We start from the raw sequence: 26722 nt of genomic DNA on the forward strand, positions 1-26722 counted from the left end.
TGTTCTGTTAAGTACTTCTGGCGACGTGGTTTGTTTTGAAGCTTGCACTGCGCTAATGTTGCACCTTGCCACTTAGCTGTGATTATTGTATTAAGGCGAGAAATCTTTTGTTCTTCATGCAGGAATAGACTTAATTGCCGCATTTTATGGCTGCCTGTACGCAGGTTGTGTGCCAATAACAGTTCGTCCTCCACACCCACAGAATATTGCTACGACATTGCCCACGGTGAAGATGATTGTGGAGGTAGGTCAACATTTGGCAATATTACGTACGAATTTCAGCATGTTTCTCCGCTAATTCTTGTTTGTCGAAAAGGCACAATACCTTTTACATTTACACAGCAGCGCCTTTCAAGTCGTGTGGGGACATCTCAAAGCACTTAACGTCCTGTCGATGTGAGAGGCGCTTTACAAATGTAATTTGTTGTTGTTGTTGTTGTTGTGGGGGGGAAATGAGTGGGTGGGGGAGGTGTTGGGGGGGAAATGGCCGAACTTGCAGTCAAAGAGGTGAGTCTTGAAAATGGTGTCAACCATCTTCTTTCGGCTTTTTCCATGGGTTGATTTTTCGTTTTTAGAAGCTATTTCTCCTTCGCGTTCTACGGTGCCGTTATGATTCGAAGGCCAAGAATTTATCTGGCAGCTGCGCTGACTGGCAAGCGTTCCTGCTGCTTGTCCAACTAGGACTGTCTTGCCCATTAAGGCTTTGGCTCTCAGGGTTAATGGAATTTGAGTGCAAGGTCCACAAGATACAGTGTTAAATCTAATTTGCAATATATTCTGTGAAGCGCTTACGGATCAACGACGTGATGAGGCGCTATATCAAATGCAAGGATTATTATGGGACGTTGCTGTGCGCAATTGGCTGCCGCGTTCGCCCACAAATATACAGTCAATTCACTTTACAGTATATTCTGTGAAGCGCTTTGGGACGAAGCGCTGTATCAAATGCAAGGATTATTATTATTATTATTGTTGAGGATCAGAGGAGAAATATTGGAGGAAATAATGGGCAGATGGTGGGACCTGGAAAGTGTGCTTCTGTAGAGGTGGGTGAGTGAGTGAGAGTCTATTCTTTTCCCTTTGCCTCAACTCACACTCACCGTTCAAGTGCTCATCTGCTCATCAGAATATATCGTGAAGTGGATTAACTGGGTATTTTGTGGACGAAATTACTCATTATACTGTATTCCCAAATATTTTCCCAAAGAAATCTTATCTAATTTGCATTTGAATGAATTGACCCTTTCAGCTTCCACCGAGTCTCCCAAGGGAGTCTGTTCCACAGATTCACCGCTCGCTCACTAAAGTAGTGCTTCCGCAGAATGGTTTTGAATTTACCCCCACTTCAATCGCAGTCTGTCTTCTGGTTCCGATGATCAAATGTTGTCTCTATGCTTTACCACAAAGTTAACACCGAGTTTCCACCCTCTTCCAATGCGTGCAAATGTTTGTCAGGCTCCGACCTTTGCTAATTGCTGTGCGATTCTTTCACCAGAAATTCCTTTCTTTTGTAGCCTTTTATCTTTTCCCGGATCTGGGTAAAAATAAATCATTTCCAACTGTTTCGAAATGATTTTTGTAATACATTAATATTCAAAAGAAGATGTGAGGGCTGAAACTCTACCCGGTCTTAGCCTTAAAATGTTAAGATCGCATAGCATTTGTGTGTGAAAGTTTTCAAATTCAGTCTTAATTTCTTTTGCAAGCCACTTTGTCTTAAAGCAATGTTCCTGTGCTGTAGTGGTTAGAGCACTTGCCTCGCAAGTGAGAAGACCTGGGTTTGATTCCCGGGCAGGGCGAAATGCTCGACAAGTTTCCTTACGCCATACGTCTCTGTTTAACTAGTGGCAATTGGTAACCCCGTTGTTATTCGATTGGCAGATCGCTTTTCCTGAAGTAATAATCCCTTAAAACTAACTAAATAAAGAAATAACTGGGTCACTCAACTGGGACTGTTTGTGGGACACTGCTGAGCGCAAATTGACTGTCACATTTTGTCCACAAAATAAACAAAGTTAATTCACTTCACAGTATATACTCTGTGAAGCCTTTTGAGGCGTCTCGAAGAAGCAATAAGGCGCTATATCAAATGCAAGGATTATTATATTTATTTTTAGTCTGCTTTTCCTGTCAATTTATTTTACGGACGACTGAAAACCGACTTCAGAGTTAAGGCAATTCGACAATTTGCCAAAACCTGAGTTTGCTGAAATGCTACTTTAATGGAGTAAATATAGTCTTGGGTTGAATTTCTCCCCGTCAGTCCTTTTAGAAGCAGATTGATTCAGTGCACGACCGCTAACTTGTCTGCTGGGATATCTGTGAACGTTCACTTGCCACCACAGTCACTTAACAGTCTTTGCTTAGCCTTTGCCCCAGTTTCGTCAATGGCTTCCTTTCTTCCGGTGGATTTGTATAAGGTTGTACTGAGAGCCAGCTGAGATGCCTCTCGCTCTGGCAGGTCACCTTACCGATTTAAAGCTGTTTCTACATATTCACCAAACACCTTCAGCGATGACCTCAACTCAGCCTCTTGGGGGGACGGTTTGGAAATGGATGAGCCAGCTGCCTTCGGTGCGTCAGATAACATACTCTGCCCTTGTAGAATGATTGGAGTCAGCAGCTTAGTCACCGCTTCACGATTAGAGTCCTTTGTACAAACCGTGGGCTTTACCACCCGTTGTTACCAATGTTAACATTTCTTTTAACATTTTTCTTTTCGGGTGCCTTTTTTGTGTGTGTGTGTGAGTGTGTGTGTGCGAGTGGACTGCCATGAGCTAACCTGGCTCCTCTGCTAGACGGCAGAGTGTCTTTCACAGCTTCGAGCACAGTTTTATCTGTTTGCATTTGGTATCATAAAAAAGCGCTGACTTCAAAATTATAATAAAATTAATCCTTGCGTTCGATATGGCCCCTTATCGCTTCTTCAAGCTACTGGATAAATATTAATGAGCCACCAAACCAAAATGTCAATAGCGAGCGAACTCAGAGGGCATTTCCCACCGTGGATGATTGACAACGGCATTACAAGCTTTCAAATATATATATATATATGCGTACAAGGCATGAACCGTCCCTTTTTGTGCAATTGACCAACACAAACAAGGTCACGTATAACATTTTGATATCAACGTATTTCTTTTGCTGTCAGTTTATGATCCTTTTATGATTGAATGGATCGATTTCAAGATCCTCGCACTTACCTGCAAGTCACTTCACACCCTCGGGCCTCCCAACCTCTCCAAACCTGCTGTCGCCCCATTTCCCCTACTTGCCACCTCCGCTTAACCAGCTTGGGCTTTCTGCACCTCCTCGACCTCTTCCACTCCACCTTTGGCCGCCATGGTTTCGGCCGCTATGCCCCCTCCAAACCTCTGGAACCCACTGCCTCAGTCCCTCCGCGCTCGGCCCACTCTTTAACCTATCCTGCTCGGACGGTGCTGCCTGATAAAAGTGTCTGTTCTTTGCGCTGTACGTGTATTCCTGTCCTCCTGCGTATAGGTGGGAAGCTGCTCTATACAAAACAAAACGTTGGTGCCTTGCGTGCATTTCAATAGAGTCTTCCCCTTTGTTGCCCCATTCAAAAGGGAATCGATGCAGATCATTGCGAGGGAGTGGAAATGGGAGATTTGCGTTGCACCAGAGAGCTTTCGTATTGTAATATTCAGAGGAAACTTGCGTTCGTCATGACGCATACAGATTAGAGACGACTCCTTAGGATTTGCTGTCCTTCCAGTTATGCTTTGCCAACAGTGGCTCCGCCTTGCCTTGCGCTAAGGATTTCTACGTGGGCGAGGCTGCAGTTGTTGGTTGTGCGATGATCTGGGGCAGGTGCCTGGCGACATCTTGACAGCGACGCTTTCTAACCTTGGCATCTGCTACATTACGTTTACGAGAGGACAGGGTGACGCACACCCTCACCTGATGTCGAGGGCTTTGCCTGTTCGAATGCAGCAATTGCAGACACGGCGACTTGCCTGGGATAACACTGTCGATCATATTTCAGCCGCCCAGTCCGTCCCTGGTGTGTGTGTGTGTTTTTTTTTCAACAGGAGACGGGAAACGACTGCATAAAATGTCTGGCTGGTGAATTATTCATTCGCCCCGGGTGCACTTTGCGCAATGTACGTGCACTTTATCTGATTTAAATGAGTGTGGCTCTTTGCAGAGCCTAGTATATGAGGGGAAGTGGCAAACACGCACTTATTTGCTTGAGTTTCGTTACTTTTTTGTTCGTGGAGGATGGAAGGAAGGATCCGTTTAAATGCTAACACGGCAGGAGATAACATAAGCGCTTTGTTAATCGGCTAAAAATGGATTTTAATGTTCGGATAACGCTGTTTTCTTTCACAAAAAGCGGAGATGAGGGTAAGTCCCAATGGCGTAGTGTGGGTGTAGGAGAAGGCACCTGTTCTCTGCCTATTGTTTATCCCAACGACAGCTGTTTACCCAAATGACAGCTGTTTACCCCAATGACAGATGTTGATAGGCAGTGATCAACCAGGTCTGCATTTGCCAACCACCGGAATGGTCCATTTTAAGTCCAGAGACACCTGGAGATGCTTTTACACATTTTGTTACAACACAACACAAATTCTCATTTATATGTATATATATATATATATATAGTGGCTTTCACCTCGGGAGGATGTCCCGAGGCACTTAAAGAAAGAGAAAAGCTGAGGCAGAAGTGCCATCATTTTGGTCTTTTCTATACATTTAGAACACGCACAGGCTCACCATTCCCCCCTTGTCTGGACCGTAGTATCCCAACCGGTCTAATCAAGTAGCTTTGGGGTTCAATTCGGTCTGTGGAGTCTTTCATCTGTCGTTGTCTATTCTGACACCTGCTGGTTGTGAGAGCAATGCTCATCAAACACAGAACGAAACCAGAGGGAAACTAGTTAACGCGAACAGTTGAAATAATCTCCCCACCCACCCGCCCGCCCACCCACCCCCTAACATTCCCGAGGAAAACAGTGGAGGATGATCACTGCAAAGCGAGAGATAGGATACGCTTTCAGGCCTCGCTCTTCATTGGAGTCACGATAAAATCTCACCTGAATCAGTAAATTTCACCTTCAAGGTCCCAGCCACACACTCTGCACTCCCAATGTTCTCCGGTGAGGGGGAAGGTGTTATCCTGTAACAGAGGCAGGTTTATGAGCAAACCGCAGCTGCCTGGTGCAGATTGCACATAATCTGCCCCGTAACACACAGTGGGGTTGATCTTGCATTATGTTGTAATGGAGAAATCCAGAGTTTAGTTATGCTGATTTGGAGAGAAATGTCCACTCGGTCTCTATGTATTTTTGGAATGGAGTTCCCACAAGTTCGGTGTCACTACGTGATGTAGTTCCAGTTAATGGACGATGCCCCCATGCCCCCAAATTAACCCCAGTGGCTTGCGTATTATAAAGAATAATAATATAATAATAATAATAATAATAATCCTTGCATTTGATATCGTCCTCACATCAGGAGGACATCTCAAAGCGCTTCACAGGATATCCTGTACGTTTATCAAATATATGGAGTCCTGTAGCTCGGTGGTTAGAGCGCTCGCCTCACAAGCGAGAGACCTGGGTTCGATTCCTGGCAGGGCAAAACCTCGGGCAAGTTTCCTTACTCCATGCGCCCGATAATCCCTCCAGGAAATAAATAAAATAACAACTTGTGAATCCACGACTGTTTGTGGGACACCGCTGGGCGCAATTGGCTGCCACATTTTGCCCGCAAATATACAGTCAAATCACTTCACGGTATAACCTGTGAAGCGCTTTGAGACGGCTGGAAGACGTGAAAAGCGCTATATCAAACGCAAGGATTGTTTTTATTATTATTATCCTGTAAAGTGTATTTACTGTGCACTTTGCAGGTGAACATGGCAGCCAGTTTCGGCGCTGCAATGCTGCATGAATAGCCATGAAGTGAATGACCAATTTTATCTGAGAGATTGTTGGCCAGGACACTGGGAGAAACTCCCTCCGCTATTTTGCGGAATAATGCCAAGGGATCTTTAACGTCCGCCTGAACAGGCAGTCAGAACATCAATTTTATATCTCACCTAAAGAACGGCACCTCCGACTATGCAGTGTACTGAGTTCAAAGTCCCGACGTGGGGTTTGAACCCATAACCTTCTGACTCAGAGGCAAGATTGCTACCAGCTAAACTAGTCTGACATCTGTGCATTCCCCCCACGTATCACCCAGTACACGAGAAGTGGTGTTCGTCATGACCTAACGACACAGAAATCAGCTACATGTTAGCACTCAGGAAGCTACCAGATCTACCGGGCATCCACCTTGTATGCCATCCAGCTTATAAGGGCAACATTATAACGGGGTTACCTTTTATATCTCCAAATACTGGCGCACTTAGAAGTGAGGGGTAAAATAGCTCCTACATTACAGCTGAGGGTTGGCAGTGTTATATTCTAAGTTCCTGTTGTTCTATCGCCTTTATCTATCAATTCCTACACCTCACCCCACCCTGTCTGACTTTTACTTTGCAAGAGAGAGACATTTGGTGGACAATATCCCCCACAGCTCTGGTCCCTTGAAGTCAGGATATAATCGTTGAACTTCCTTTTCACAATTGAGTACTATAATAATATGAATAATCCTTGCATTTGCTATAGCGCCTTGTCACATAACCACTGCCATATCTCTTTGGAATAACTTTCAATTTGTGTTGATCGATTGTTTTACAGGTCAGTAGATCGTCCTGCATAATGACCTCGCAACTGGTGGTAAAACTCTTAAGAACCAGAGAAGCAGGAGCAGCAGTTGACGTAAGAACATGGCCTCCTGTTTTAGATACAGGTAGGAGATGTGGGCTCAGAAACTGAGTGCGAAAAGGCTGTAATGCACCATGTAGGTAGACAACCTTCAAATTAATATCCCACTTGTGTCCACGACCTTTATTTTGCATAAGTACTCAACAGACCATTTTACTGACGTGTACATCAAGGGCACCTGTGTACACTGGGTTCTTCAATATCCCACGTCTGCCATTGAGACATTTATTTTATGGAATCACTGACATTATTAAAACCACACGTTCAAACATCCCACGTTCCCTCGCAACTGCTGAGGTTCTGCCCTCTGCACAAACTTGTTCATCAGCAAAAGATTGGATAGGGTTGGATGAAGAACGAACAAGGAACTGAGAGAGAGAGAGAGAGAGAGAGAGAGAGAGAGAGAGAGCCTCTGGGTTAAAGGAAAAAAGGTGGCAGAGAGTAAACTTTCATTAGCTTTCCCGATGCCGCATGAAAAATTTACATTTATGCAGACTCCAGGGTTCCCAAACCTTGGCTCTGCCAACCTGTGCCCAATACTTTCTAGAATCGGGCAACCAGGCCGTTTCCTTCCAGGGAGTAGAGTGCCCGTTCCACTCCAGACACCGGGAGCTTCCCACATATAGGTGGCATACTCTTCTGTCTGGTTTGGGTACTCCAACACAAATACAGGCTCTTAACTCTTGTCGGTAAGCGCTTGAGAGGATGCTCTTGTTTCGGTTTGCGTAAAGCAGTGGCAAAATTGTTCCTCAACTGCTCTTTAGAATTATTGGAGGGCCGAGATTGGTGGCGGTTATTGATCCGGGTGGAACCGCTCAGAAAAAAAACATTCAGCCCAATCTTGGGATTTCCAATCTTGACAATTCTGTACAGTAACTGCACACCAAGAGCGGTTTGAGTTGAACTACTCAGATTAGACTCGCGGTCAAATTTAAGTACGCTCATTTTCTTTCAGATGATTTACCAAAGAGACGGCCTGCCCAAATATACAAACCCTCAAACCCCGACACTCTGGCCTACCTTGATTTTAGCGTATCCACCACGGGAATGCTAGCTGGGGTGAAGGTAAGATGTTACAGATATCACTGTCACGTTCATGAGTCTTTTGTCTTAATGAAGAGTCACCCGAAAAGAGTGTTTGTTCTGTATCATACGTCTCGTCTTCCATACCAAGATAATTACCTGCAGAATAATGACCGAGGTTTAAAAAGGGAAATTGGGAGAGGTTATGTTTGCATGGGACTATGGAAACATGAAGCATTTTGGCTGCTTGGATCCATCTCCGGGCAGTCCTCTGCAGTTACCGTGCTCCCCGTGCCGATGGTAAAACACACTGTGACTTGTCATGACGCACCACTGCGAGGGTTTGCCTTGCGGAGGTGCCATGGAAAAGTATTACCAATGGAAGGGTCGGAGATAGAGTCATCCTGAACCACTGCAACTCACCTTCTGGGGCTATCGCTCCAGATTGGTGTTGGTGAGAACTGGAAGCAACTCTTATCTCTCCCTCTTGTCCAAGTGGGAACGAAGTGAGAAATATTCAATAATATGGCCATGGGGATAAAGCTAATCTCACCATCACTTTATTCTTGGATGCATGCCTGATATGGATTTGAGTAGCCAAGTATTATTGCATTGATAAGGTAGCTTGTTCTTTAGTTTTGTTTGTGTATATAAATTAAATGAAATTAAATAATTATGTACTGTTCTGTACTGTTCATCAGTCTTCGCATAACATCATTGTTGCGCAGGTTAATAGATTTAATGTAGTGAATGTGGTCACTTTTGCATCACTGAGGATTGATAAACTACTTGGATTAGACTTGCAATGCAATCTTTCATTGGCACTTTTGGGGACAGAATTACTGTAGATTATTATTCATTTTCTTTCTGTTGTTTTAACCAAGAACAACATTTTTTGTGGGACATTACTGTGTGCAAATTGGCTGGCGTGTTTTCCCACAAAATACATGACCTCCCCTCTTTAGAGCATACCCCATGAGGCGCTTTGAGACGTCTCAACGACGTGATTAAGGTACTATACCAAACGCAAGGATTGTTAGGATTATTATCGATCCTCAATCATCCTCTGGCAGTCACGTTTTCTGTTAGCCCAGCCCAGTCCCTTTCGAATATAAAGCGTAGAGTTTGACATAAAGCTTACCTCACAAACTGCTTGAGCTGTTGACTTGTCTGTGCCCCTGACAATATCGTCACCGATAAACTGCTGACTTCCAGAGCGCCTTCACTGACCCGATCGTGGGCACATAATAAGGCCACAAAAACTGCTGGGTTTCAATATGGCCGTTAAAAATAAATAACATTCTGGCAATCTGGTCAGGAGACTGTGCTTTGTACAGTACAAAGTAAGATGAGATACATCTGTCAGTCTGGACATGACTGTCTGCGATTGTGTGATAAATTTGACCTAATGTAAGGAAGCTGAACGACCTTTTTTTTTTGCCAAGGTACATTCAGGTTTACAGTGTTAGCCTTGTTGTATTGGGGAGAATAAACCCATCAGTCTTATCTTGAGACCAAATTCAGTTGTTTTCAGCGGGACTTTGTTTACCTGGGAATAAGTCAGGAATTAACTCTCCTTTGCCCATTAGTGAAGGGTTCAGTCAACTGGCTGAATAAATCAGGCTTCAGTACAGAAATTATTATGAAATGAAACAACTGCACATTGAAGACTGGGGAGAAACCGGGCAGTTTGATTAGGTAGTCAGCTTGGAAAAGCAACGTTCAGTGGGCAAGCAGCGGTGGTAGCGATTGCAAAGTTTCCAATTATTTATTTACGATAAAATAAAATCGAATGGAGTCCCGCTGTTGGGAGACTTGGAGAGTAGAATTGTTGCGTTGCTGGGAATAATATTCGTTTAATTATGATTTATTCCCTCGGGTAACTTAAATGTTCCATTTTTACATAATTGGTGGAGGAAGTTCTATAGATTGCTTTATTATACAAAGACTCTCTCTCTTTATTTTCGACCTCTCAAGGTTCCCGATGTTTTTAAGCATAAAAGATCTTTGTTCTGATCTCTAGTTACTAATGGAGTGAAAGGGACTGCAAATACGAGCAGATATCCAGCAGATCAACTTTACAGCTAATTAGGATATTTCCCCCCCAGTAAGTACCTACATTAGGATAAGAACCAAACAAGACTTAAAAATGCCAAGCCCTACTCTTATTAAACCAAGTCATCATCCTTGTGAGGTTCCAACGCATACCGATCGCTAAAAAGAACAACCTTTACGATTCAATTTTAACATTGGTAAAATCCCATTCTTAGCAAAAATACAGATTTTCCTTATTGACCAGAGTGTGTTAGATCTGAGGGGTCGATATGGTGCTAATATCCCTTAGATTCGAAGCTTTTTTTTTATTTCCAAGGTGATTTGTTTCTCTCTCTCCAGAAGACAAACACTGTAGACTTGTCTTCCGCAAGCAAATTACTGCGGTGGCAAGTGTTTTATTTGTGTTAACCGTTAACTTGCTTAGACACAAACTAAGCCTCTTTGACTCCATGCAGCCGTATTTGTGGCCTGGCCTGCTTCAAAGTAAACGTAGGCAACAAAATTCAGCCGAGTCGGCAGGAAATGATTCACACATATATATAATTGAGCGGCTAAATGGTTTTATATATTAATTCCTTCCCCGGTGACTGCTTTCCTAACGTGCCAAAAGAATTCCTCTCGAAACACTTAAGCCCCACCTCAGATGGCGCACAAACATGTACTCGATGTCGCAGCAGAATAAGTGTTTGTTTTCGTTTGCGATGAATACTTACACGGAACAGGGCATGATGTTCTTCATCCATGAAATGTGCACGTGTCGGACGTTAATTGTTTCTGTGCATTAAATGTGATGCCGAGTCTTGTAAGAATGTCCTCGCCGAACGAACGAAGGGTGTAGTTCACTCGTCGATGCCCCGTCTAGAGTTGTAGTGACTGACCCTTATCTATTGCTCTGCGTATTTGGAGAGCGGGATCCGAACACTGACTCTGACACTTCCATCGTTCACTGACTTGTTCGGGAACCCTTTTTATTTTGGACTCTCCTCCCCTACCTCTGCCCAAACCACCACCCCCTCCCTCACCACCACACTCTCCCCCACCGAGACCAGACTATGACCTCTCCCCCCCCCCGCCACCCACACACCCACACACACACCCCTACCCACCTGACATAGCCTCCAAGGCAGATCCCTTCAAAAAAGGCACAGAGAGAGAGAGAGAGAGAGTGGGACCGGGCAAACTAAAATCTAACCATACTTTCTCTCGTAGGAAAGTCCGAGTGTGGATGCTGGTCAAGACTTGGATTGAAATTCAGCGTTTTTCTCCTGCTTGGGGAGCGTTAACCCTTTTTTGCCTTGCAGCTGAAATAGTTCCATTGTGTGTAACATGTAACGGTTTTCTTTTGTACAAACTACTAAGAATTCTTAGTTTGAATTAAATGTAGAAAAACTACTGCTGGGAGGTTGAAGACTCTTACACAGGAGCACCCGGCATATATACACAGGCCTTGCCCTCTATTTCCATCAATCAGTTCACTCATAATGTGAGTCCTTTGATAGACTATTGCTATTTTATTGATGAAAGCCACCTTCTTCCTTCTATCTGAATATTAATCGAGCGTCCAAAGACCTAACTGGATAATCTAAATGTGCCTTATGTCTTTCGTTTTGAAACAGTGGTGTCCTTTTTTTGTTTAAAAATGAATGTTGCAACTGTTTGCTTGCGTTAAGATGATCCATGGGTTTAAAACAACCCTTGATGTTGCTTCAAGTTAGATTCGGCCATTCTCTCTTTATGTTATCCCCAAACAGAAACTATTATCTTAGTTGACCCTCATAGCTGCAGCCGCTTGAGCACTAACTATTACATCCTAAATTATTAACGCTCTGAGGACTTGGAAAATGTATTCAATAGGAATAGCCGAGCCTCTTAAACCGCTTTGAAATATCATTTAATTGAGAGGTCTAACCATTTTAAAGTAAACAGCTGTGATTTTCTTTTCCTGAAGACATCCCTAGTTTTACCACATCAGAAGTCTTTATTTCTAAATATGAATGGTTTCCAGTGGAACCTACCATCAAATTGTAATTTTATACCACAATGACTATGATCCTAATAATGTGCGGATACTAAAGTTATATTTTTGTTTTGTTTCCTGTGTGCTTTATATTAATGTCTTGTCTGGATATCGACAAGTTGCAGTCTGCTATTTTATTGACTTCTATTTTTAATTGAAACGTGTAGTTATGTATCTCTATCTACCAGATGTAGTTGTGTTAAGTAAAGATTCTTTTGTAAATAGCCTGTTTTGAATGGTGGGGAGAGAGAGAGCGACCTGTGGGGAGTGGGGTCGGGGTCGGGGGCGAGAGGAGGGATGTTGGGGGTGAGGAGGGGGGAATCAAAACTGCATGTTCTGAATTTGTTTTCTTTTTTAATGGATGGTGTTATTTTACGAAGGTGCTTTCAATCCCAAAGGGCTAGATTTTTGCCCCAGTTGCAAATGCCTCTCTCCCCCCCCCCCCCCCCCACCCCCCGAAATGGCCCCCATGTTAAGGCGATGGATAAGGGACAATGCTATTTCTCCGGTGGGGGTGGGTGGGTTGTGGCTGTGGGTTAATTAAACCAGGAAAATCCATGAACCAGCGTGGGGCAGGTGGGGGGATGTGGGGTGGGGGTGGGGGGTGCGGTAGAGAAGTCTAGTTCAGTTGGGTGGGTTTAACTGCAATTGAGGTTTAGATTTTATTTCAGTCGAGGAAAGACTTATGTTTCGGAAAAACGGGCCCCGATTATCTTTTGAAAAATCATTATATTTTCTGGGAATACTGTATATATATATATATACATATATATTAATAAAAATCCTAAATTGCCATTTGCATCGCCTCTCCCTAACTGAGAGTGGGGATCGAGAATCTGTCAGCCCAGTTTAATTAAACCGTTGCTGCGTTATTTAAGCGCTTGGCGTAATCGAGCGCTGTGGCAGCAAGGTGGTGGGGTGGGGGGTAATGAGATGCCGCATACGGAGCCAAACCAGGCCCCACTTTGTGCCTGTTCTGAGCCCCGTCTTTGCACCTTCGGCCGTTTAAATCTTAAATCGTTCTGTTGCTAAGACGTAGCTTTGGTTGTGAACGTCCCGGATGTTGGAGTTTCTGCTGAGACACTTTCTTTACCCTCCAGATGTCCCATGCAGCAACCAGTGCCTTGTGCCGATCCATAAAACTACAGTGTGAGCTTTACCCATCTCGAGAAGTGGCAATCTGCCTGGACCCCTACTGTGGCCTGGGCTTTGTTCTTTGGTGCCTCTGTAGGTGAGCGAACGCTGCTTTCACTGTGCTTGGTAACCCCTGCCCATCAGCTCGTAGATGTCTCAAAGCGCTTCACAGGATTTTTACTCTAAAGTGCAGTGACAACGACAGCATATATACCCAGCGCTCGTCACGCAGGGCAGGGTCTCAGACAGCGCCTAACCAACGGCGGAGCCCGATGCCAAGCTGGGGGGAAGTGCGGAGGTGACCATAAGTACAGTCGAAGAAGAAGATGATCTGCTGTGTATTTTGCAGGACAACTTGCGCACAGCAGTGTCCCACAAAGAGCCATGAAGCAAACGATCGATTTATCTAGGGGATTGAGAGTCAGGACACCGGACACACAAACCCGCTTCTCTTTTTCTGTTGCGCCATTTGATCTTTAACATCCACTTCAACCGGATCCTCAGCTTAACATCTCAGCTGAAGGACGGCACCTCCAACAATGCAGTGCTCACCCCACTGCTACATGGAGTGTCGGTCTAGGCTTTATGAATGCAAAAGCCCACAACAATGTGAGAGTGCCAACAACTGAGCTAGGCCTGACACCCGTATCTTACAGTGTTAATTGGAAAGCGTGGCGTTAATGATGCCGGTGTTAATTATTCAACGCTCAAACGTTAGCCCCTATTTACTTGTTTGCGTGACTGAAAAACTACGAATTGATTTTAATAAAGGAGGCTGTGCTATGGCAACAGTCTTGCGTGCAAAATTGGCTGCCACATTCGCCCATGAAATACACACGGTCACACCTCTTTACGGTATATCCTGTGAAGCGCTTTGAGACGCCTTGGTGATGTGATAAGGCGCCTTATCAAATTATATTATAATTAACAGTCTGGCAGGGAAAGGCATCGTATGGAACAACCCCCAGCCATAATACAATGCAGAATTACATTTGTAAAGCGCCTTTCACGTCGGGAGGACGTCCCGAGGCGCTGAACAGTCAGGGATTAGGACCCGGACGGGGTGGAGGAGGGGGTTGGTTGGGAATCAAGGGAGGGTGGAGGGCAGCGAGGGTGGAGAGTGACCGAAGGTACGGTCGAAGAGGAGGGTCTTGAGACGCGCCTTGAAGGAGGCGAGGGAGGGGGCGAGGCGAAGGCAATGTGGGATGGAGTTCCAGAGGGTGGGGGCAGAGAGGCTGAAGGCCCGACCGCCGATGGTGGGGCGGGCCCAGGCAGGGGTCATGGAGCAGGCCGGAACCTGCTGGGCGGAGGGAGCGGACAGGTTGAAGGTCTGTGTTGCAGGTCTGTGCTTAGTTCACGCATCTTAGTTGCTGTCAAATTGTCTGTACTGCAATTGGCTTCGGGGACCTCTGGGCTAAGTAGAGGGATCTAAGCCAAGGTTCCTGCTCCAGATCACTACCCGACGACGGTTCCTTTGCCTTCACGAAGTTGCTCGAGTGAGGAACAGGTCCCTGAACAGTCAAAACAGCCCGTTGACGCTGACTGTCAGGTTTCAGACTTGAATATTGGCTGGTCCCTGTGCGAGATATCGAAGGGTGGCTGATAATTTAACTGTTCCCCAGTCGAGAGGTTAAGGAGTGAGAGAGACACACTGGAAAGAGGAAGAGAAATATTGCGGAGGAAGGAAAGGACTGGTGTACTGATCGTTTTGTCTTTTGACCTGGAAGAAATTATGAAACGGTTATAAATTTACAACATGGGTTTTACGTATTGCTTAGTAAATATAAGGGAAAGTAAATTTGAAGAATCATGTTCACAATGCGTGGCCTAGCAGCAGGGGGTAAGCAGCCTTCTGTGGCAGAAAAAAATAATTTGGAGTCCTGTAGCTCAGTGGTTAGAGCACTCGCTTTGCAAGCGAGAGACCTGAGTTCAATTCCAGGCAGAGGGCGAAACCTTAGGCAAGTTTCCTTACTCCACACAGAGCCTAATAATAATCCCTCCAAAAACTAAAAAAACAATAATAAATTGGTCATTTTCAATCTACGACTGTTTGTGGGACATTGCTGTGCGCAATTGGCTGCCGCGTTCGCCCACAAATATACAGTCAATTCACTTTACAGTGTGTTCTGTGAAGCGCTTTGGGACGTCCTCCCGACGTGAAAAGCGCTATATCAAATGCAAGGATTATTATTATTATTATTATTATTATTATCTGAGTTCATGTCGTATATAATAGCTCCCTTGCAGGAATCGACTATAACCTTCTCTTTAATAAGGCTATATAAATATGGCTCCAAATATTTTCAATATTCCATTTTCAATGGTCTGCTATGAACTGTTCATTAAGGCATGTAGCTTAACGTAACTGTATGAAACAATAGAGATGAGCCATGTAAAGTCCCCAAGATGACTGCCACAATCATTTTTTTCAAGTGACTATTAAATTAAGAAGGCCCATCAAAAAAAAAAGACTGGGAATACTGTGTTAAGTGTGGCAGTAAATCGCTTGAGCATTAATTTACAAGCTTTGTCTGGCATGCTGGTGAGGCATGCTGAACACAACAGATGTTTAACTCTTATTGTTATTAATAATGAGTTGCATTTATATAGCGCCTTTCAAATAAAAAATATAAACTTCGTCAAGTGCCTTTGCAAGACCGAATCGATTAGAAATGTGCAAATCATTGGTTAAGCTGCAGCAGGGAGCACTGCGTTCGGTTTGGGGCACCTCATTTGAGGAAAGATCTCGGAGAGGGTGCAAGAATTTACAAGGATGGTATCAGGGATGACGAGCTTTAATTATGAGGAGAGATGGCAGAGGTTGGGTCTGTTTTCATTGGAACAGCGAAAGTTACAAAATTAGGCGGGGTTTTGACAGGGTAAATAGAAAGAGATTACTTCCATTAGGAGGGCAGTGAGGAGAGGACATAGATTAAAGGTAGTCACAAGAAAAGCGAAAGGACGATTTGTTTTTTACACTCAAGGGTTTGGGGGTAGTGGAACGCCTTGTCAGGTAAGATGGTAGAGGCAGAGTTCATTGTGGATTTCAAGAGGGAAGAGGACAGGTATATAAAGGATAAAGGTTGAAGTGGTATTGGAGGTAAGGGGCATTGAATGAACAGTTGGTTCTGAACTGGTGCAGGCCTGATGGGCTGAATGGCCTCCCTTGTGTGCAGTAAATTTCTAGGGTCCTATGAAATGAAGTTAAAATCGTTAGGCTGCCAAACACAGCAGCTATTCTGTTACCGCAATCTTTCCCCCCTCCCGCCCCGAAAAAAATTGTCAAGACTGCCCCTTTCACTTCCATCAGCTCCCCTCACAACCTTCACGTGCTCCAGTGAAAATAGCCCTGAATCACAAGGCAGGTGGAACCTGAGATTTCCCAATTTCCCAATAAAAGAGTGAGGTGATGTCCAGGAAATAGATAAATAACATTATATATAGCAAAGAATTAATACTATTAATAATAATAATCCTTGCATTTGATATCGTGCCTTATTACACCTTCGAGACGTCTCAAAGCGCTTCACAGAATATACTGTAAAGCGAATTGACTTGTATATTTTGTCCGCGAAACACGGCGGCCAATTGCGCACAGCAGTGTCCAACAAACAATTGCAGGAGTTAGTCTGTGCCAGCAACGACCCACAAGCAACGTGTGAAATTAAAATTGGATACAGATTTCAATCAAGAAAATGATGCAGTTGATCCAACTTGGCTTTGCGCTCAAACATTCACTCCCACACAAGCCAAAAGATTAATGAGGAACCTGCATTCACTTTGAAAGGGCCATATTTCAGATAAGATGTTAATCCAAGGACCTGTCTTCCTGTCCAGATGGATGTTAAAGAACCCATGGCAGTATTCTAAGAAAGCGCAGGATTTTATTTCAGGGTTTGGGCCAATAAACTTGTCCACTCACTCTGTGGCTGTTTGTGGGACATTGCAATGTGTAAATTCGCTGCCAGTTTTACCCACACAACACAACTTTTTTCCATGTATCCTGTGAAGCGCTCTGAGAAGTCTCAATGACATAAGGCTCTATCACGAATGCAAGGAGCATAATTGTTAGATGCTGCATAACATACCTGAATAAAAAAGTGTATTTCTTGATTCATTTTTGTTTTACGAAGCCAAAAATATATAACTGTGCGCTGCAAAGTAACAGTGCTAGGTACTTTGTTGGACAATTTGAATCTAGACGAGAAAGGTCTGGCAAGCTTCCTGAAGCTGGTCCAACTAGGATTACCCTATTGGTCAGCAATTTGTCTTGACGGGAGCTGAGTGTGAAGAATCCATGCCCCCAATGCCAGGCTCCTCCAAATGCTGAGCTAGGCTGGATGATCTGTCATTGGCAGTGCCCTAAGAGTATGGCAAATTGTGTGTGGCTCAGGAACAAGACTACCGAGACTGCCACAGAGGGTTGACCTGATTCTGACATCCCATTACCAAAGCATGTCACATTGGAGCTAGGTCAGCTTCAAGAAGACCCTGCTTACCTCACCCTTGCCCCCCCCCTCCCCCACCTCCCATCCCATCAAAGGAGGATGAGGATATGATTCCTGTTCTTGTCTATTTTGTGGGAAACCTCTCCTGGGGTTGCAGCGTTAGGAGTTCTGGAATTTCCAAACATCTGGTGAAAACGTGAATTCCGGAAATCCACCTTCTACTCCGAACAAAACCAGACCATTTTGTCTGGGGTCCAGTTTCTGTGTTTTGTAACGCACGTAAACACGGCAGTTCATTTGCGGCTGACGAATCCGAGCGACCAGTTTTCAGAATATATCATCAAATTCACCCGTCTTATCGCCCACCCCATCTCCCTTCATGTACTATTGCATCCCGTAATCTAGCAACCTTTGTGACTGCCACAGGAACCCTTGATGTGATGCACGCATCAGGGAGAAGGGAATAGAGGAGTATAGGAGAGGGCATAAGGAGAGGTGTTGGGAGTCTAAAACATTGGCTCAAACTCGCCAAATGACCTGTTTCCATGCTATCACGTTCCACGTAATTCTAGGTAGTCAAATCATCGCTGCTTCAGTTTGTACTTGTGCTTGTATTAACATCCAGGCGTCCTCCTTTGCAGTGTCTACTCGGGCCACCAGTCCATCCTCATTCCTCCCTCAGAGCTGGAGATCAATCCCTCACTCTGGCTCTTTGCAGTCAGCCAGTACAAGGTCCGAGACACCTTCTGCTCGTACTCTGTCATGGAACTCTGCACCAAGGGGCTCGGCTCGCAGACCGAATCGCTCAAGGTTAATGATTTCTTCTGTTACAAACTGTTCCTCTTGAATGTTTTGGTTTGGGTTGTAGCCGCGTTCTAATACTGGGCATCTGTTCTTATTACACCAATAAGGGAAAGCTCCCCACATTGGGAACTGTTGAGCGCTCCCAGGGCCAGTGCAGCCGTGGTGGGAGCCCACAAGGATGAGAAACTATGGTTGAATACTTTGATGCAGGAAAGAACTCCAGACCTTTTTGAAAACAGGCTAACACACACTAGTTCCGCATTCGGCTTTGAGTACCAGTGGTGACTGTGTTGTTTGGGAGATTCATTTCGCCCAGATAAGCAGCGTAAGATAATAATAATAATCCTTGCATTTTTTTTACAGTGTCTTTCATGTCGTGTGGACGTCTCAAAGTGCTTCACAGGATTTTACTGTAAAATGCAGTGATTGTATATGTAGGCAAATGCAGCATCCAATTTGCACACGGCATCGTCCCACGAGCTAACCGTGAACTGAATAAGCAATTTTATTTGAGGGATTGTTGGCCAGGACACGAGGAGAAACACCCTTCTTTTTTCAAATCACGCTAATAGATTTTTAACGTCCACCTGAACAGGCAGATGAGCCCCAGATTTAATGTCTCACCTGAAGGATGTTACCTCCGTCAATACAACACACCCCCAACACTGCACTGAAGTCTCAGCCTAGACTATATAAATTCCTTTTGTGGGACTCGAACCCACAACTACCGACTCAGAGGAGCTAGGCTGACACTAGGAGAAACAAAATACAATATCACGTATAACCTCCACCTACAAAATTCGGTCACCCCTTTGGAACTCCACCTTACAGTCCCTCCGCCTCGCTCTCTCCCTCGCTGACTTCAAGGCACGTCTCAAAACCCTGCTCTTCGACCGAGCCTTCAGCCACCGCCCCCTGCCCTCCACCCTCCCGATCCCGACCCCCAGTTGGGGTCCAAATTCCTGATTGTCCAGCGGCTTGGAACGTCCTCCCGACGCGAAAGGCGCTTACACAAACTTAATCTTGTATTGTAGTACACTTCACAGTAAATCCTGTGAAGCACCTTGAGATGTCCTCCCAAGATGAAAGGCAAGGATTTTTATTCTATCTGATACTTAACATGTTGCAGTCTCTCCTATGATTGACGTGCGTCTGTGTTTGTTTCCAGGCCAGGGGCTTGGACTTGTCTCGAGTGCGGACCTGTGTGGTGGTGGCCGAGGAACGTCCTCGAATAGCACTGACCCAGTCTTTCTCCAAGTTATTCAAGGACCTGAACCTTAACCCAAGAGCTGTTAGCACATCCTTCGGCTGCAGAGTGAACCTCGCCATTTGCCTTCAGGTAGGAATCTACGAGTTTGCTTTTCGGAACATAAAAAGCTTGCCCTCGTATTGAAATTGTGCTTTTTTTTAAGTTTAAAAACGCTACGTGGCTCTTGTTTTGTCCGTCAACATCCGGCTGCTTTTTTTTCTGACATCGAAAAAGATAAGCTTATTTCCGTGTTGTGTTCATTTTGTTTTTCGCTGTAGAACCGTACAGGCGGTTGCTTGCTTTATGCTTTGCTGTGACTGTCTGAGGGAAAACAAACTCACTTATTCCCAAAGCATGACTTTCACCGTGGCCTGCATCATGTTTATGTAACACTGATCCTGTCCTCCGTATCTTCTTTTAATTTAATGCAGCACTTATCAATTTGTACACAATCCTTGCAAAGAGCTTTGGCAGACAGTCTCGTTATACACGTTAAATACAGATGCCTTGTGCAGTGAGTGAAGAGGCAGGGAATGGGGTTCACTGTGAATCAGTGATTGCCTTGTTGGTGATTAATTAACACATATGTAGGGATATCTCTAACCACCTGTCAGTTATACTTAAGATATAGTTAAGGGTTTGCCCTCAGTTGGCCCCAACATTTTACAGCAAAGCACAGACTGTACAGTAAATGGGGTGATAGCCTGGTGATTTGTGGAAGGCTGGGAATGGTTGGGAACAAGTTCGTTTGCCGAAAGAGCAAATTGCAGCAAATTAAGTTTTTGGGGAAGCATCTTTTCCGCTGCCTTGGGGGAATCTAGTTTTGTATTTTGTAGGCGAATGCGGCAGTCAATTTAAGCAACAGCCAACTGTACTCATCAATGCCCCACAAACAGCCACAAAGCCATACCCCTACAAAATACTGTGGTTTTTAGTAAATTCGGCGAAGCACTTTGGGACGTCCTCCTGATGTAGAAGGAGTCATATCAAATGTAAGAATTATTATAACAATAATAATAATTCTTTCATTTGATATAGCGCTTTTCACGTCTTCTAGACGTCTCAAAGCGCTTCACGGCATATATTGTAAAGTGAATTGACTGTATATTTGTGGATGAAACCCGGCAGCCAATTGCGCACAGCAGCGTCCCACAAACAGTCATGGATTGAAGTGACCGATTTTATTATTGTTTGTTTACTAGTGATATTATTATACCATTATCCCTTCCTCGGAGACCCACACCTCCATTGTAAAGTGCTCTGAACACTATTAGCGAAAGAGAGTCTAAGAGTTCGAAATTATGAGACCAGAATGGGCTGTGGTTGGCCACAAGCAGTAATTAACAACGTTTCTCTGATAGTTGTATCTACCGATCTGACGGGTGGCGCCAACTAATTTATGTGCGAAGGAAGTCTCATCCTGTTTTAGTGCAGATTTGTGCATTCTCTAAACTTCCTGAGCTGTTATTGAGATAGTCTAACATTCAATTGCCAGTTTTAGTCATTTTATCTCTAGGATGTGGTAACTTTTAAACGTCGTAATGCCAACAGCAACATGAATTTACACCACATCCTTTGCGTTTCACAAATACAGGGCCAGGCGTCAAGGGAGAAGGGGGAGAGGATATCTTTGTACCCCAGGTGTTTTATTTCTTATCTGATATTTCATAGACTGTGTTGATTTTTGTCTCGTGAAAGTACATTGAACTGATTTACATCATTTATGCCTGCTTGTTTGTCTTCAAAACTCAGGTATACTTCTATGCTGTGCACTTTACTGCATAAAAGTATTGCAATCGTAGCTTTCCTCCCGACTTGAAAGGCGCTATACAAATGTAATTTTGTTGTTGTTGTTTTACTTACATTTATTTACACAGCGCTCTTAAGTAAAGGAACATCTCGAAGTGCTTTGCAACAGAGAGAATTAGTAGGCCTGAAATGGGTATTGTTACATACAGGGCCTTCTTAATAGAATTGAAATATCCTAGAAAATATCTATTAATTCAAATTCAGTGTTCTGCATTCCAAGTAATCGTTGTTAACTTTTGGATAAAGAGGATACTGCAATTTTAAAATGTAGTTACTGTTGCGTGTCAGCCCGGCTCGGCTGGTAGCACTCTTGTCTCTGAGTCAAAAGGTGTGGTTCAAACCCCATGTCGGGACTTTGGAACTCATTTAGTCTAAGCTGACACTCCAGTGCAGTGCTGGGGGTGTGCTGCCGTGTCGGAGATGCCGTTGTTTGGATGAGATGTTAAACCAAGTCTGCCTGTTGAGGTGGACATGAAAGATCCTGCAAAAAGACCCAGTCACTACACTTTACAGCGTAGCGCGTGAAGCATTTTAAGACATCCTCTCTGACATGAAAAGCACTGTACCGAACGTTAAGGATTATTATTATGTATGCGTGGCCTCAGACAGCGATGTGGCATTTTTAACGCTGAGAGGACAGACTGATTTAGGACGTACAGAACCATAGAAATTTCGAACACAGGAGCCCACTTGACCTGACCCACTGTGCCTGTGTTGGCTCTCTGAAAGTGCTGTCCATTCAGTCCCGTTAAATCAATTCACTTTACAGTATATTCTGTGAAGGGCTTTGCGACGTCTCAAAGACTTGATAAGGCTCTATATCAAATGCAAGGATTATTATTTATTATTATCCTGGCTTTTCACCAATACCCTGTTATATTTCTCATTTTCAGATACTATCTAATTATCTAATTCGCTCTTAAAACTTAATAGGAATTCAGCCTCAAACATGGTCCCAGTTAGGACATTCCACATCCTAAAAACCCTTTGTGCAAAAAAAAAGGCTCTTTTGGTAATTGCCTTTTGAATTTCTGCCCCAAATTATATAGAGGGTTTGATTGCAGCAAAGCCCTAATTCGCAGCATATGTGGACTGTTACCAAACTCCATCTTAAGTGTCTCAATTCATTAATTAATTGAAGAATCGCTTAAATTGAAGATATTTTACGTGGAGAAAATTGATACTTGACCAAGAATTTTAAATTTTTTAGCCTGTGTGCGAAAGAAAATGAATCTGAAGTTAATTGAATTGCAGTCATTAATGATCAACCCAAGTCATTGTAAGAGAGTGTTAATACAAATTGGTACTTACACTAGGAAATAATGCTTAAAATTAATTATATTATACTTTACAAGCTTAACCCTTTGGCCTTTTCTAACCAAGCACTCAGAGGTGAGTTATCTCCAGTGCAATTGAGTCTGTAGTCATTATTCTGCGTTTGTGAAACCATCAGAGTAAATATATTCCTTACCTTTTGCAATTAATTCCTGTATTCAGCCGTTGTTGCTGCTGATAATAATAATTTTCCTTGCATTGGGTGTAGCACCCTTTAATATCGTGAGTGTATCCCAAAGCATTGGAGTGGCTATGTGTTTTTTGGGGTGCAATTTGGTAAAAGAAATCCCGCAAACAGCCAAGGAGTGAAAGACCAATTTTATTTGGGGGATGGTTGGCCAGGACGCCAGGAGCAACTCCCTTTTCTTTTAGTACAGTTCACAGAATTAACAGTGGCAGCATTTATCACTCAGCTTTTTTGAGTGAATTTGTTTGACCCTTTGCTGGAGGAGATATTTTAAGACTTCAAATTCCACCTCGTCTCAGCCTGTCAGACTGTTTTGTCATAGAATTGAAGATCGGGCAGAATTGATGAAAATTCGTCAACTGAGTTCAGTTTTAATTCGGAAGTCGGTTTTGTTTCAACAATTCGGGAAAACCTGACTTGCGACTTGGAGCTGAATTTAAGAGTTTTCCATAATTCTGCGTGATCGCTAAAGTAAAGTAAAATGGCTTTCAAGGCTAAATACCAAGTGGAATTTCAGGTCTTTAAGTTCTTGCTATCACATCAAGAGTGCCAAAGAAGAAACAAATTTCTAAACCAGAATGTAAATATTGTCGCATGTGGTGATTTGGATGTGTCCAAGAATAGACAAGAAGCGCAGAATTGTCCGTCTCATTTCCCTTCTAAGCTTCCTGCGATGGTAATAATAATAATAATAATCCTTGCATTTGATATAATGCCTTACCTGGTCTTCGAGACGTCTCAAAGCGCTTCCACAGAATATACTGTAAAGTGAATTGACTGTATATTTTGTGGACGAAACGCGGCAGCCAATTGCACACGGCAATAACGCCTCATCATAGAGATGGAATATAGATAAACAGATCAGGGAAGTGAATGTGTGGCTGAAACAATGGTGTGAGAAGGAGTGGTTCCATTCCATAGGACACTGGCACCAGTACTTGGACAGGAATGAGCTGTACTGTTGAGATGGGCTGCACCTGAATAGGGCTGGGACCAAGGTACTAGCAAAAAAGATAAATAGGACTGTATAAAAAGCTTTAAACCAGTAAGGGGTCGGGTGGAAACCAAAGCATAAGGCAAGGAGAGGATGAGAGCAATTGTCAGAATACCAATAATGATAAAGATAACATAAACACTACAAGAAAGAAAAAAGGTAATAGGAAATAAAACTAGTGAGCCAGAAGCACAAATTCAGCTTAAAGGGTATGATGTAGTAGCCATTACAGAGACCTAGTTACAAGCTGAGCAGGACTGGGAGCTAAATATTCCAGGCTATAAGATCTTTAGAAAAGACAGGGACATTGGGAAAAGAGGAGGAGTAGCAATATTGATAAAAGATACCATTAGAGCAGTGGAAAGGGAAGATTTCCGTAAGGGTGATCAGGTCGTGGAAACATTGTGGGGAGAATTAAGGAACAACAAAGGCGGTAAGACTCTGTTGGGAGTTGTCTACAGACCTTCAGAGAGTTGTGATGTAGTGGGGAAATGTATAAATACAGAGAAGCATGCAGCAAAAGCAATGTGGTTATAATGGGAGATTTTAATTTTCACATAGACTGGGGAGAAGCAGGACACCTCAGGCAACGAATTTCTAGAATGTATTCAGGATAGTTTTTTGGAACAATATGTTTTAGTACCAACAAGGGAACAAGCCACACTGGATTTGGTGATGAGTAATGAGCCAGAACTAGTTAACAATCTGACAGTAAGGGCACACCTTGCAAATAGTGATCGTAATATGATTGAATTTGACATGGGATTTGAGAGGGAAAAGGAAAGTCCCAAATCAAGGTTTTAAATGTAATTAAGGCAAAGTTCGATGGGATGAGAAGTATATTGACCACAGTAAACTGGACTGAACTGTTAGTGGGTAACACCTGCAGATTGAACAATGGGAAGTATTCAAAAAAGTATTTGATGCAATACAGAACAAGTACTTACCCCTAACATGCAAAAGCTCCAATCGTGTCGTTAAGCAACCATGGCGGGCAAAAGAGGTTGGATTCGGGAATTGTGCCCTTAGATTGGAAAATTGCAAATGTCACCCCTTTACTTAAGAAGGGAGGGAGAGAGAAACCAGGAAACTACAGACCTGTCAGCTTAACGTCAGTTGTAGGGAAAATACTGGAAGCCATCATCAGGGAAAGAGTGACTGAACGCATGGACAGGTATGAGCTAGTCAAAGAGACTCAACATGGGTTTGTGAAGCGGTAGGTGGTGTCTGACTAATCTAGTTGAATTCTTTGAAGAGGTCACTAAAATGGTGTATTAGAGAGTGTCTATGGATGTCGTTTACATGGACTTTCAGAAGGCATTTGATAAGGTTCCACACAAATGATTATTAGCGAAAATGGATGTGCATGGAATCGGAGGTAACCTTGTGACGTGGCTTGGTAATTGGTTGGGAGGCAGGAAACAGCGGGTAGGGATAAAGGGACCGTTCTCTGATTGGCGGGACGTGACAAGTGATGTCGCCCAGGGGTCTGTACTGGGACCCCAGCTTTTCGCCATATATACAAATGACTTGGATGAAGGACTAGAAAGTTTTATATCCAAGTTTGCAGACGACACTAAGCGAGGAGGCTCAGTAAGTTATGTAGATGGGAGTAGCAAGTTACAAAGAGACTTAGACAGATTAAGTGAGTGGGCAAAGCTGTGGCAGATGGAGTTCAATGTAGGGAAGTGTGAGGTCATCCACTATGGACCGAAAAAAGATGAAGCAGAATATTTTGTTAATGGGGAGAAATTAAGAACTGTGGAGGAGCTAAGAGATTTGGATGTCCATATCCACAAATCACTAAAAACTAGTTTCCAGGTGCAAAAAGTAAACAAAAAGACGAATGGAATGTTGGCCTAAAGGGGTTAAGTTACGAGGAAAGGCTGTGTAAACTTGGATTGTATTCCCTTGAGTTTAGATGGCTGAGGGGTGATTTGATTGAGGTATTTAAGATGATAAAGGGATTTGATAGGGTAGATACAGAGAAGCTATTTCCTCTGGTGGGGAAATCCAAAACAAAGGGGCGTAGTCTTAAAATTAGAACCAGGCCGTTTAAGAGTGAAATCAGGAAGAATGTTTTCACTCAAAGGGGGGGGTAGACGTCTAGAATTTTCTCCCCCAAAAGGCCGTGGATGCTGTATCCATCCACACCTTCAAGAGTGAAGTTGCTGGATTTTTGGTAGGTCAGGATATTAAGGAATATGGGGAGAAAGCAGGAAATTAGAATTGAAAGGATTGGTTCAGGTACAGATCATCCATGATCTAATTAAATGGCGGAACAGGCTCGAAGGGCTGAATGGCCTACTCCTGTTCCTATGTTCTTTTGTAGAATGCACAGCGAAGTGAATGGATTGTGTATTTTGTGGGCGAAACGTGGCAGTTGTCAAGTGTGCACAGCGGTGTCTCACAAACCGTTGCAGATTGAGTGACCACGTTTTTTTTTGAGGGGATTATTACCTAAAAAGATATCCTTTTAAACAATGACTGACTTTTGTAATCTCACATACGTAAGAAGGGTCAAGGTTTGAACGTGTGCAAGGTTCGGTTAAGATATTCTTTCAGCTGTAGCGGTTAATTTTTTTCAAAGAAATGTCGCAATTCTCAACTTTATTTCCAGGTGAGCAGTCCTTAGGTGATTTTTGTAACATATCTCACCACCATGCTGGATTAGTTGCTCTGCTCTACAATACAATTTGCACTTGCATAACATCTTTCATGTCAGGAGGAAGTCCCAAAGCACTTCACAGGATTTATTGTGAAGTGAAGTGGCTGTCTGGAAATGATGGGTTTGTAAGACCATTTTGTCCTAAAATATAAGATCGCGCAGAATTGTTGAAACTTGTTGCACTTACTCGGTTTGGAAG

At 43.6% G+C, this 26722-nt stretch overlaps 1 protein-coding gene across 2 annotated transcripts in view; it reads left to right on the forward strand.

The window, feature by feature from the left end:
* LOC103183612 (disco-interacting protein 2 homolog C) overlaps positions 1-26722 on the forward strand; it is a 341341-nt gene that overhangs the window by 290671 nt on the left and 23948 nt on the right. The window contains exons 28-34 of one of the 2 annotated variants that reach the window (XM_042332092.1): positions 123-244; positions 6714-6825; positions 7756-7865; positions 11263-11361; positions 12996-13126; positions 18119-18287; positions 19450-19620. In XM_042332092.1, the coding sequence (XP_042188026.1) occupies positions 123-244; positions 6714-6825; positions 7756-7865; positions 11263-11361; positions 12996-13126; positions 18119-18287; positions 19450-19620 (914 nt within the window). The remainder of the gene's footprint in view (positions 1-122; positions 245-6713; positions 6826-7755; positions 7866-11262; positions 11362-12995; positions 13127-18118; positions 18288-19449; positions 19621-26722) is intronic. The other variant, XM_042332093.1, reaches the window with a different exon arrangement.

Source organism: Callorhinchus milii, unplaced genomic scaffold, assembly GCF_018977255.1.
Source record: "Callorhinchus milii isolate IMCB2004 unplaced genomic scaffold, IMCB_Cmil_1.0 Scaffold2, whole genome shotgun sequence".
Taxonomy (NCBI): domain Eukaryota; kingdom Metazoa; phylum Chordata; class Chondrichthyes; order Chimaeriformes; family Callorhinchidae; genus Callorhinchus; species Callorhinchus milii.